At 49.0% G+C, this 13588-nt stretch overlaps 1 protein-coding gene across 1 annotated transcript in view; it reads right to left on the bottom strand.

Annotated features, from left to right (window-relative positions):
* The window catches only part of Mtor (mechanistic target of rapamycin (serine/threonine kinase)), a 124323-nt gene extending 112634 nt beyond the window's left edge, over window positions 1-11689 (bottom strand). Inside the window, exons 1-6 of the mRNA XM_013031836.1 lie at window positions 11623-11689; window positions 8264-8431; window positions 7368-7476; window positions 6013-6245; window positions 5010-5210; window positions 3828-3962 (exon numbers count right to left, since the gene is read on the bottom strand). Of these exons, the coding sequence (XP_012887290.1) occupies window positions 3828-3962; window positions 5010-5210; window positions 6013-6245; window positions 7368-7476; window positions 8264-8425 (840 nt within the window). The 5' untranslated portion in view covers window positions 8426-8431; window positions 11623-11689. The remainder of the gene's footprint in view (window positions 1-3827; window positions 3963-5009; window positions 5211-6012; window positions 6246-7367; window positions 7477-8263; window positions 8432-11622) is intronic.
* Between the last annotated feature and the right edge of the window lie 1899 nt (window positions 11690-13588).

Consider the following 13588-nt stretch of genomic DNA (forward strand, 5'->3'; position numbering starts at 1 on the left):
TCAAGGCGAGCGCTCTACCACTTGAGCTACAGAGCCACTTCCGGTTTTCTGGTGGTTTATTGGAGATAGGAGTCTCACGGTCTCTCCTGCCCGGGATGGCTTTGAACCAAGATCCTCAGATCTCAGCCTCCTTAGTAGCTAGGATTACAGGCGTGAGCCACCAGCACCCGGTGTTCTGAGATTTTTGGCTCAGGGCTAACACTCTACTACTTTGAGCCAAAGAATCATTGGAGATAAGAGTCTCAGGGATGCTGGGAAGGTGGCTCAGTGGTAGAGCGCTTGCCTTGCATGCCTGAGGCCCTGGGTTCGATTCCTCAGCACCACATAAGCAAAAAAAGAAAAAAGCCGGAAGTGGCGCTGTGGCTCAAGTGGTAGAGCGCTTAGCCTTGAGCTGAAGAGCTGAGGGACAGCGCCCAGGCCCAGAGTTCAGGCCCCACAACCGGACCCAAAAAAAAATAAGAGTCTCAGGGACTTTCCTGCCCAGGCTGGCTTTGAACTGTGATCCTTAGATCTCAGCCTCCTGAGTAGCTAGAATTATAGGTGGGAGACACCAGTGCCTGGCTCAATTTTCCACATTTCTAAACTTTCTTCAACATATCTCTCTCCCTCCCCTACCCCCGCGAAAATTCTGTCTAGTATTCTTATCAAAATTCACCAATGGCTCTTGTGCTCCTGAATTTAACATCTAATCCTAGTCCTCAGCTGTTTCTTCTTTGAGGCTCTTTCTCCACATGGCTCCTTGGACCACACACTCTCCAGGCTCCTGCCCCTCTGGCTGCTTTGTCTCCCTTGGTTCCCAATCTCCCAATCTCAGGCTCATGGACCCTATCTCTTCCCCAAGTTCACTAGCCTCTCTGTGCACAGTTTTCATCTAGCTTGTGACTAAGAACAGTACCTATATGCTGATGACTCCCCAAATCCACTTCCCTCCCCAGAATCACTCGGATGTCGCTCAGACATTGACCCAGCAGTCATCTTCAAACTTAAACACAAACACCTGTCATTCCTGCCCACCTGCTCCCCCATTTCCATCTCCTATCCCAGTATAGAACAGCTTTGTCCTTCCACTTGTGCAAGCCAAACACCTTAACTTTCCTTCTTTTCACCAACCTCAATCTATCAGCAAATTCCAAGTTCAGAGTCCAGTTGCTTCTTGGACCTCCAAAGCTCCCACTGGAAACTGAACTTTAAGACCCCTGCTAGAATTGATATAGTTCTCTAACTTGGCTTGGGGCTTCAGCACTCTTGGCCTTCTGACAATCCATTCTCAGCACAGCGGGCTCAAGTGTTCCTTCAAAACAGGAGTCCAACAGCGCTGCTCTAGCCACAAATGACCTCCCACTGCACTCACCAAGTCTACTAGAGGCCTCCCAGGCCTAGGCCCTCTGTGATGCACTCCCACCTGCCCCAGGCATTCCTGACACATCTCCCATTGCATCTCTGTCCACTCTGCTCAGCCACATGCACCACACAGTCCTGCCTTGGAGCCTCCCAGAACGCTTTTCTCCCAAGGCTGTGTGGCTCTGTTTCCTCCTTCATGACCCCTCAAAGACGCCTTGCTTTCTGCGCATGCTGTTCAGCTTTGCTGTCCTGATCTCCAAGGACCCATCACAGCATCACTTATCATAGTGTACTTTTGCTGTTTAAGTACTGCCATTCTGTTTGGTTTACTGCTGTTATTTTAGCTCTTAGGGTACAATGTTGTCAGTACACACTAGGTACTTTTTTTTTTGCAATTTTTTTATTGTGATTAAGTGATTATATAACTTTCACAGTATTGTAGGATACACTAAGTACTCTTAATACTCGCTTAATTATTTCACTTTTTTCCTTTCTTTATAAAAGTCTGGTTTCCACATAAGCCAAAAGAAAAAAGCCAGAAGTGGCACTGTGGCTCAAGTGGTGGAGTGCTAGCCTTGAGCTGAAGAGCTGAGGGACAGCGCCCAGGCCCAGAATTCAGGCCCCACGACCAGACCTCCCCCCCCCAAAAAAAGAATAAGTATACTACTTGATTTATTTTGTATCTTTTTGTTTAGATCTCTGTAGACTCATTAAAAATTGTTTCAACAACAAAAAAAAAATCTGGTTTCTTTTTCTAACTCCTCCTTCTTACAACAATTTCAATAGGTTTCAATGTTCTACTCTTTTTAGTTTTGTTGGTTGTGGGGTTTGAACTCAGGGCCTAAGTGCTGTCCCTGAAATTTCTGCTCAAGGCTAGTGCTCTGCCACTTTGGCTTTTGAGTGGTTAGTCAGAGATAAGAGTCTCACAGGGACTTTTCAGCCCCGGCTAGCTTCAAACCGTAATCCTCAGAACTCAGCCTCCTGAGTAGCTAGGATTACAGGCGTGAGCCATAGGCACCAGCTATTCTACTCTCATTTATGCAAATATATGACGTGTACCATATTCATCCTCACTTGCCCTCGTTTAGCCCTCCTCCTCCCACTGATGCCACCCCCAAGAACTATTTCATAGAAACCTGACCTAAAGCTACCATGGAAAGCCCTGTGTCATGCTAGGAGGGGACATCTCCACTGGCTTCCATTTGCAAGGTATCTGAGTCTGGTGCTGGGCTTGGTACTCCCCACATATCTAGAAACCTCCCATGGTCCAGTGAGGCAGCTGAGGAAAGTGAGACAGGAGGGGGTGTCATGTGCCTGAGTCATGGAGCACATGGGAAGGGGGGGGCCTCAAAGCCCAAAGCCTCCTCCGGCTGCACGTGCTGCTCCACATCTAGACACAGCACTACCCAACAACAGCGGTGAAGCCCCGAGGTGAAATCCCATACCAACAGATCCTCATGAAGTCTCACAGATGGAGCTCAACCCCAAATACTCCAAATCCCACCTCCTTGGGATCTGAGCTCTCACAGCTGGTACAAGGCACTGCTGGGCTGGCTGAGGCTCCCAGGGCAGCTGTGAGGATGGCATCTCCAGGTACAAGGAGTCTTAAACTCCAGGGCCTGGCTGCTGTGTCATTACCAGGTGTGTATGAGGATACACTTCTCAGGCGGTAGTGAGGCCCACAACAGAACACAGAGTACCTACAGTGGCAGGCCTGCACTGAGGCACAACCTATGGCAGCAGGCCTGCCCATAGTGCACGTAGGCCTGTGCTAAGGCTGACTTTGGCTTGGGACCCACAGCGGTCTTGCATGGAGACTAGGAGGCTTCCATCCAATGGTTCTTCCTTCTCGTGTGCATTCAGGGTCAGAGCCGCATTGTGAGCTCAGCTCTCTCTCTCACTTTCTCACAAGTATTTTCTTAGTGAATTCCCTGTACTTGTAAATCCATCTTCTCATGCTAACTCCCTGCTTTCATGGCTGCCTCCCACTCGCTTGTTCCCACAAGCAGCCATGGCCATCAGAAAAGCATAATGCCACATCATTCTCAGATGTGCAAGTCTCCAATGTCTGTCCCTACAGCACACATAGGAGCTAGTGTTTGCTGGAAATGACGAGGCCTATTCACTTAAGCCCTTGTTCTCTCTCTGTCCCCATCTTCCTCCTCCCTCGCTCATACTGCATCAGGTACACTTCCCTTCTTTCTGACTCATCAATGCATCCAGCTCTCCCACCTCAATCCTGAGTTCCCTTAACTCCTTTATACCCCTCAGGCAGGGCATTCCTGGACCGATCACTCACCTCTGCCCTGCTACCTTACCCGGTTTTGTTCTCTTCATGGGACTGCTTACTATCTGAAATAATTTTCTTACTCCCTGGTTGTCTACTTCCCCTATAGTAAACTGTCAGTTCCGTGAGGGGGAGGACTCGTGTTGCCTGCTCACAGTCCCGCCCGGACTTCCTGGTCTCCCCAGATGCAGCCTCTCACCTCTCCTTCCATGCTGCTGATTCGGACCAGCTCGTTGAGGATCAGCAAGGCCCCATGGATGCGATCATCTCGATTCATGCCCTTCTCTTTGGCCAAGGTCTCATCAAACCCTTTCTCTGCTTCTTCGAATGTGTGCTATGGAGACAGAATGCTTGATTACCTAGTATCCCAATTTAGACAGAACAGAGGCCCGACCCATCTCTCCAGAGGGACTGAGGTGTTAGGAGGCTGGTTGGCGGCTTGTGCAAACATTATCAACAATACTAGCTTATCAGCTCTCTAATGGAGCTTCAATGCTCACAGTAAGTCTTTGAAGCAAATACTCTATTATCACCTCTATTAAGTAGCTAAATAAAACAGGCTCACATTATTGTAATCTCAGTTACTTGGGAAGATGAAGCAGGAGGATCCCAAGTTTAAGGCTAGCCTGAGATATATAGCAAGAAGATCCTGTCTCAAAATGACAGCAGCCAATAACAGACCCAAGGAAATCAAGTGACATGTCTCAGGTTACAAACAAAGGTAAGATAAAACCCAAGTCTCTAATCTTTTTTTTTTTTTTTTGGTCCAGTCGTGGGCCTGAACTCTGGGCCTGGACGCTGTCCCTCAACTCTTCAGCTCAAGACTAGCGCTCTATCACTTGAGCCACAGCGCCACTTCTGGCATTTTTCTTTTTGCTTATGTGGTGCTGAGGAATCGAATCCAGGGCCTCAAGCATGCAAGGCAAGCGCTCTACCACTGAGCCACCTTCCCAGCCCCAAGTCTCTAATCCTAAGGCTAGGGCTCCATTTATGATGTATGCCTCACCAGAAGGTTCCTTTGTTAGCAGCCACTAGCACAGGACTCATGACAGTAGAGACGAGGGAAATGGCCCTTTCCAAATTAGTACCATGGTTCAATGAGTCTAAGATACCCATTTTCCCCTATTTTAACATCTCTATAAGATGTCTTTTTATTTTTGTGGTGCTGAGAATGAAACACACTGCCATGTAATGGTGTGGCTATCAATGGATCTTTGCTTCAATATAATGCAATAAGGTAATACTGACTTGCAATGAGCATAAAAGGACTGCTGGGAGTCTGAATAAATGTGATCTTGGCTTTGTGGCAAGGGGCCTGCTGCTGCCAGGTGACCTAGGCAAATGGGCTGTGCTAGTGGCCTCAACAGAACCATCTCCTTACCCTGTACCACTGAGGTTTCTGCATCTCCTTCGGCTCCCGCTGGGTGGTGAGAATCAGACAGGCACGAAGGGCGGCCACCGCCCCCTCACGGATGGCCTGCTTGGGGTCCCATACAGCCACAAAAATGTTGTCAAAGAAGGGCTGCACTTGCTGGAAGAAGAAGGTGGGGACGCTGATCGCCAGCTCACGGAGAACCAGGACCTGGGAGAGAAGGGCAAGCTGAGAACAGTCTGCTGACTTCCTACAGCAGCAACACTCAAGGAAAACATGAGTCTTACTCTTTGGGGCCAGAAGAGGCTGAGTGAAACCGATCAACACCTCCGTGCTCAGTACCCTTGGCTGTTTACAAGCGAATGTCTGCCATGTTTAAACAGATGCTCGGAAAGGACAACGTGTTTGATGCTGTCTTTGTTTTTCTTTCCAGTCCTGGTGCTTGAACTCAGGTCTTGGGGCAGTGTTCCTGAGTTTCCTTTGCTCAAGGCTGGCACTCTACCACTTGAGTCACAGTGCCACTTCCAGCTTTTTCTGTTTTTGTGGTATTGAGGAATCGAACCCAGGGCTTCATGCATGCAAGACAAGCACTCTACCACTAGGCCACATTCCTAGCCAGTGTTTGATGCTTTCTATACCCCTATACCAACAGCCTACAACTGTGCTTGACATATGACACACTCAGTAAATACATACGGAATGTGGTTTTAATATAGTCTTATTTTCATCTCACAGAGGAAGAAAGTGAAGGCTCGAGGCCTTCAGAGAGTTAGTGACAAAGCCATGACTCAAATCAGTGCCCGTGTCTGTGCTCCTTCCTTGTGGTACTGCCCCTTTAAGGGAGCTGAGAGGAAAGGAACCAGAGTCCCATCTCTACTCCATCTACACCTGGATCCTCTCTCACAAGGAGGAATCATGGCCCAATCAAACCAGCATTTTCAGGGAAGGCCTTGGACGGAAGCAAAGGGGCTCTCCCTGCCCTCCCGCAGGGCTTCTCCCTGGAGGCACTCACAGCTGCATGTCTCCGGCCCTCATTTCGGTCAGCACCCAGCCATTCCAGGGCTCGCTTCACCTCAAACTCCACATACTCAGCAGTGAAAGTGTCCCCTGCCATAGCAAGGCGGCCAATGGCCTTGGATGCCATTTCCATGACAACCGGGTCATTGGAGGGGAGGAGGTTCCGAAGATAGTTTGCAAATCGGCCAATTCGGGTAGCATTCCCGCCTTCTACCCCTATGAGGCTGGCTGGAAGAGAAGAAGGCAAAATGTGAAGATGCTGCCTGTGCTGGCCAGGAATGCACAAAGACTTAAACTTTTCAACATTGATCTTTTTACTTTGAGTACATTTCTACATGCCAAGGATGGAGACAACCAGATTTGACATTGGTGTCAGAACTGCATACATAAAGCAACACATAGGTAATTTATTTTTCCAAGAAAAACTGGAAAAACAAACAGGGACTCAGTAGTAATTCACAAGATTAATGACGAGCCCTTGAGAAATTAAAAAAAAAAAAAGTCCCTCTTTTTGGTTTTTTTTTTTTTTTTTTTTGCCAGTCCAGAAGCTTGAACTCTGGGCCTAAGCACTGTCCCTGAACATCTTTTGCTCAACGCTAGCATTCTACCACTTGAGCCACATAGCCACTTCTGGCTTTTTCGGTGATTTAACTGGAAATAAAGAGTCTTATAGACTTTTCTGCTTGAGCTGGCTTCAAACCACAATCCTCAGATCTCAGTCTCCTGAGTAGCTAGGATTACAAGTGTGAGCCACTGTTGCCCAGCCATGATCTGCCTTTTATTAGCCATACCCAATTCTACTTCTTCTGGTAAGGCTCCCTATGCCAGATCTTGCTTGACTGCAAAATCAGAACCTACAGAAGGCAACATGAGGTAGTGAAAAGCTAGCTTCTAGTCTCAGGTCTGAAAAACTCCCTAAACAAAAATGTCACTTGATGGTTCCATGACTCTGTTTCCACATCTAAAAATACATGCTTTGTTTTGTCCCAGTAACTCTATTAGAATACCTATATCTTAAAGTTCTTTTTTTTTTAGGTCCAGTCATGGGGCTTGAACTCTGTGCCTGGGTGCTGTCCCTCAGCTCTTCAGCTCAAGGCTAGTGCTCTGCCACTTAAGCCACAGCGCCACTTCTGGCTTTTTTTCTTTTTGCTTATGTGGTGCTGGGGAATCAAACCCAGGGGCTCATGCATGCCAGGCAAGCACTCTACCACTGAGCCACCTTCCCAGCCCTATCTTAAAGTTCTTTAAACAAAGATGAACGGCATCTCTAACATATCTCATGGCAATACAAACACAAAAGGCAGCTGCCTCCATTTTCTAGCTGGTATTGTTAACAGAGGCTGAACTTACCGATAGCTAAAATGCCACCTTTCCTCTCGTTGGCATCTGAGCTGGAAACCAATTCAAAGATGTGATGGTTCAGCTGGTCATAGAAGCGAGTTGACTCCTCTTGACTCATCTGCAAAGGAAGATGCACTCAGAACAACTTCTAGAATCTCCCTGATGGTGGGGAGGGGGGGAGGATGGGTAGGGCTGGCACTTTAAGTCTAGAAACCAAGATGTAATTCAAACCACAGAAGACAGAGCAACTGTCCATTTCCTTACTCTGGAAGTGTAGAGCAATTTAACTCATGATCCATCTGCTTATTTAACATTACTTACTGAGTCTCCATAGCTAGCAAGGCCATGTGTCCTGTCCTGCATTCCTCCTAGTACTCAGGGTACAAGGATGAATAGGCCACCGTCTCTGACTTCAAGTCTAGTCTCTATTTAGAAAACCCCAAGCTGGGCTGGGAAGGTGGCTCAGTGGTAGAGTGCTTGCCTAGTATGCATGAAGCCCTGGGTTCGATTCCTCAGTACCACAAACACAGAAAAAAGCCAGAAGTGGCGCTGTGGCTCAAGTGGTATAGCACTAGAAGCTTGGGGACAGTGCCCAGGCCCTGAGTTCAAGCCCCAGAACTGGCACCAAAAAAAAAGAAAAGAAAAAGAAAATCCCAAGCTATCAACTTTCTAATCCCAGTCCAACTGTAAATAGTGGGGGAGGCAGGGAAACAAATTTAAAGGGCAGCTGAATCTATCTATGCTCACTGCTATATTTGTACACACCAATGGGAAACATGTGGATGTGAAGCTGGGTGCCTTCCCAAGACAGAATTCCCCAAGAGCTAACAAAAAGTATCTGCACCGGAGATGGCACACACAGCCCAAGCATCCCCACAAGATGGCCCCAATCACAGAAGCCCAACCTCTCGAAGCTCCATGGTGACGTAGTGCTGGAGCTCCTTGGCCGCCTTGGCCCTGGTCTCCTCATTACGGCTCTTCAGGCCACTGGCAAACTGCTGCAGAACGCTCACATTGCTAGATGTAGTGGTGGTGGCGGTGGCGGCGGCAGGTCCGGTTCCAAGCATCTTGCCCTAAGATTTTATTGGAGAGAAGTTTCCTTCAATATGCCAGCTGAACAATGGCAACAAATCTTATAACTCTGGCTGCATACAGACCACCAGCTCATGTCAGGCAGGGGATTCTGAAAAGGTCAGAACTTCTCAAGGAACTCTCAGAAAGCCTACATCCATTAATAAGGACTGACATGGAAAGAGGCCGTGTACTAGAGGCCTGTGGAGTTGTTCCAAAGTTTTATATATATCCAGAAGAACACACTTAAAATTCCTGTGTCCCCAGGACACCAGGAGGATCACATCATCTCACTCATGGGTTCAGGTGAAAAATTAAAACAGTGAAGTTAACACCTATCAGATAGATTGCTTACAAATGCCAGGCATGATGGCGTACCCCTCTAATCTTAGCACTCAGGAGGTGGGGACAGAAAGACTGTGAAGTATGAGGCCACCCTAGATCACAAGAATGAAACATTGTCTCAAAAAAATTAAGAGCACAGAGGTGCCTATCTTGTCTCAGGTCCTCAGGAGTTTAAAGCCAGAAGACTGAGCCCAGGAGCAGGAAATCAATCTGGGCTTGACAGCAAGACACATGTCAAATAAGCAATAACAACACATAGAATGATCATGTTCAAAACAGTGCTGGGTACCTGGCAAGTTCTTAAAGTAACTGTTCGTTCTTATTACTGTAACTACCATTATATGACATAGTGCCAGGGTAGGGAGGTAGGAAAAGAATTTAAAATGATTTGAATTGCCCCTTTCCTCAGTACGATCTAAGAAGAAAATTATTACTATTCTACAGTAGCACTGAATATGATGGTCCTGGGGCTTGAACTCATGGCCTGGAGCTGCCCCTGAGCTTTTTTGCTAAAGGCTAGTGTTCTATCACTTTGAGCTACAGAGCTACTTCCGGTTTTCTGGTGGCTAAACGGTGCTAAGGATCACATAGGGCTGGGAATGTGGCTTAGTGATAAGTGTTTGCCTAGCATGTATGAAGCCCTGGGTTCCATTCCTCAGTACCACATAAACAGAAAAAGCCAGAAGTGGAGCTGTGGCTCAAGTGGTAGAGTGCTAGCTTTGAGCACAGAGAGGCTCAGGGGCAGTACCCAGGCCCTGAGTTCAAGCCCTAGGACTGGAAAAAAAAAAAAGGGGGGGGTGTCTTATAGACTTTCCTGTGTTTGCTGGCTTTGAACCAGGATCCTCAGATCTCAGCTTTCTGAGTAGCTAGGATTACAGGTGTAGTCATCAGTGACTGGCTCTTTTTTTTTAAGTAAAGCTCCCAAAATCTAGCAAATGTTTCTTATTTTTGTTTGTTTTTGTCAGTTGTGGGGCTTGAACTCTGGGCTTGGGCACTGTCCCTGCACTCTTAAGCTCAAGGCAAGAGCTCTACCACATGAGCCATAATACCACTTCCGGTTTTCTAGTGGTTTATTGGAGATGAGTCTTACAACCTTTCCTGCCGGGGCTGGCTTTGAACCGTGAACTTCAGACCTCAGCCTCCTGAGTAGCTACTGGCGTGAGCCACTGGTTCCCGGCTTCTAGCAAACATTTCTTTATCTTTTACCTTTTTTTTGGGGGGGGGCCCTGAACTCAGGAGGCTGAGATCTGAGGATCGCAGTTCAAAGCCAGCACAAGCAGTAAAGTCCCAGTAAAACTCTTCTCCCCAATTAACCACTCAAGAACTGGAAGTGGCACTGTGGCTCATCAAGTGGCCCAGTGGGAGAGCTTTGAGCAAAAGAGCTCAGGGACAGCCCCCAGGCCCTGAGTTCAAGTCCCATGACCAACCAATCAATAAATAAACAGGAAAGAAATATCAAGTTGGACTGGTCTCACTACACATGCTTTATAGAGCTGTGGCTGCTCTTTATTGTGCTGCCCAGAACAATTCTATAGAACTTCAGGATACAGGCTGGGCGCTGGTGGTTCACGCCTGTAATCCTAGCTATTCAGGAGGCTGAGATCTGAGGATGGTGGTTCAAAGCCAGCCTAGGCAGGGGAGTCCATGAGACTCTTATCTCCAATCAACCAACAGAAAACAGGAAGTGGTGCTGTGGCTCCAGTGGTAGAGTGCTAGCCTTGAGGTGAAGAGCTCAGGGACAAAGCCCAGTCCCAGAATTCAAGCCACATGACCAACAAAACAAAAAACAAAACAAAACAAAAAGAATCTGAGGATACGGTAGCAGGCTTGTGTATAAATGGGGCCAACCCGGGCCTGTGGACTCAATCAATCTCAGAGAGAAACTATGGGGTGGGGGGAGAGCCCCCCATTACTAACTATACATAACTTTTTTTTCTTGTTTTTATTTGCTAAACAATATAACAATAGTATACAGCATTTACATAGTAGTTAGCAATATAAATTCAAATCTTGAGATGCTTTAAAGGAAGCAAAAGAACTGCATAGCCTATATGCAAATACTATGCCATTTTATACAAAGGATCTGAGCTGCCACAGGTTTCAGTTTGGGGTGGGAGTGGGGGGCAATGGAATAATCCCCCTTCCCCCCCCCACACACACACCAAGTGTGACTTCAAATGTGAACTGAACGAAACTAAGTACTTCCTGAGATCAGTCACTACTCCAGGACGTACTAATCCGTTCCTCATTGAGCTTTGCCGTGCGAAACACAAATAAGCACGCAGCAACAATATAAAGTAGCACACGCTGCCAGGAGAGCAGCATTATACCGATCTTCAGCATGGCAATGCTGCCAGTTTCTCACAATTCTTAAATCCGCGCGTGTGTGCGCGTGTGCGTGTGCGCGCGTGTGTGTCTCCTCCTCGAGGCTGGACTCACGCTAAGTCCTCACAGGCTTCCTTGGGAAGGACTTAAGTTCACGTTGGATGGCGGGCCTCAGGGAGGGGGGACGGGGTCCCCGAGGCTGCCGCTCCCCAGGCAAGCCCGGCACTGGTAGGCGGCCGGGAGGAAGGGGCGACGGGCCACCGGCAGTGCGCGAGCTGACGAGCCGACCTCCGAGGCCGGCGGCCCCCGGGGCCTGCGGGTCTCCCCGGGGGTCCTGAGCGGGAGGAGGGTCGCCTCGCGGGGTGCGGGTCGAGGCTGCGCCCAGGTCGCCGAGCAGGAGCTGAGGGGACTCCGCGCTCCAGACGGGCGGCTTCCCGCCCCCACCCCCGCCCGCAGGCCGGGCTGGCCGGGAGTCTGGACGTCCCGCCGCCACGGAAGGGGCGGGGCCAGGCCCCAGACTCACCGAACGGCTTCGGCCGAGGCCTCAGCTGCCTCCCCGAGCACCGGTACCGCCGCTTCAGGGCCCCCCCGGCCCCACCACCCGCCTTCCCGGCCGTCCTCTAAACTAGGAGGGAGGGAGGCAAGGCGGCCTCCTGGTCCTGACAACCAATCAGAAGTCTTACAGATAAAATAGACTGGAACGTAGACCAATAACAATGAAGGAGAAGTGAAGCTTCGGGACCCGGCTTCTCTAGGGGGCGGGGACTGTTCAAATAGACAAACCAGGCGGCCAGTAGCAGGCGAAAAGACGTTTAGGTCCGCTTGGAAGAACCAATCGGGCGTGAGTTTACTTCAGTCACTTCCACGCACACATCCGGTGCCTCGCTAACAAGATTCCCCCTTCTGCGTCGATGCTGTGGCGGGTCCGCTCTGTGGTTCCACAGGGAGGAGCCAGGAGCGTTGAGTAAAGGTTCGAAACCTCGCCCGGCTGGATTCTGTGAAGAGGCTGTGAGTCACCGTCACCTCCTGTGACTGCGGCCGAAAACGTGAAATCTTGGGGCTAGCTGTGCTTTGCGGCCTGTGCTTTCCCTTGTGAAACTTCATATGCATTTGAAAATCTTTTTATTAAATGTTCTCGATTTTCGAAAATGATTGAGCCCACAAAGCCGTTTTGGAGAAACCTTTGCCAAGAACTTGTTGCAAATAATTTTTTTTTCCAGGGGCTGGGAAGGTGGCTCAGTGGTAGAATGTTTGCCTAGCATGCATGAGGCCCTGGGTTCGATTCCTCAGTACCACATACACAGAAAAGGCTGGAAGTGGCGCTGTGGCTCAAGTGGTAGAGTGCTAGCCTTGAGCAAAAGACGCTCAGGGACAGAGCCTAGGCCCTGAGCTCAAGCCCCTGGACTGGCAAAAAGCAATAGAAAACAAAAACATCATTTTAGAAAGTTCTTTGAAAAAGAAAAGCCAATAGCTAAAATTTTAATTTGCATCTTTATTCTTTTAATCACAAGCGCTGTTGTAATAAACATCGATAATTCCTAAAACATTTCGTATGCAGAATCTCACTGAATGAAGTACAATGCCTTCATAATAAGGAAACTTAGGTAACCACTAATGATGATAATATACATTGTGAAGGAAAAAGGCTCCCAATTTGTTTTTGCTTTTTAATTTAAAAAATAACAACTGTGCATGCCGGACAGTGGTGGCTCACGCCTGTCATCCTAGCTACTCAGGAGGCTGAGATCTGAGCATCACAGTCCAAAGCCAACCCAGGCAGGAAGGTCTTCAAGTCCTACCTCCAATTAAACACCTGAGTTCAAGCTGCAGTACAGGCACACACACACATAAAAAGTTATAAAACAACGGCAATAACCCTAAATTATGTGATTTTTAGAATCACATAATTTGTGTGTGTGTGTGTGTGAGAGAGAGAGAGAAACAGAGATACAGACAGAGACAGAGATCCTGAGACTTGAACTCAAGGCCTGGGCACCCACCCTCAGCTTTTATGCCCAAAGTTAGCGCTTTACTACTTGAATCACATCTCAACTTCTGGCTTGTTCGCTGGCCAAATGGAGAGAAAAGTCTGACGCTGCGCCCATCAGTAAATCCTTTTTCTGTGAGTGAAAGGTCCTCTAAATCGCAAAACCACAGTGTATCTGTCCGGGGGGTTGGGGGGGTACGTGGGGGGCGGGATGCTAAACAGGCCCAGGCCCAGGTCCAGGTCCTTTGTACCTGGAATCCAGAGCGGGGTAAGGGCCTTCGGGCGGGCGCAGGCGCTGGGACTCGGCTGCAGGCCTGTCCCGGCCTCCGGCCCTTCAGGCCCCGCCCTCGGGACACGCCCAGCCTCGGCCCCGCCCTCGGGCGGCGCTCCCCCGGCCCTACCCGCGCCGGGGCCTCTGTTTCCCGGCCGGCCCCTTGAGGCCGATGCACAAGATGGCGGCCCCGGCGGCCCGCGGGCGGCCGGCCGCTGAGGCTGGTCCTTG

Source organism: Dipodomys ordii, unplaced genomic scaffold (genome assembly GCF_000151885.1).
Source record: "Dipodomys ordii isolate 6190 unplaced genomic scaffold, Dord_2.0 Scaffold6, whole genome shotgun sequence".
NCBI classification, from domain to species: Eukaryota; Metazoa; Chordata; class Mammalia; order Rodentia; family Heteromyidae; genus Dipodomys; species Dipodomys ordii.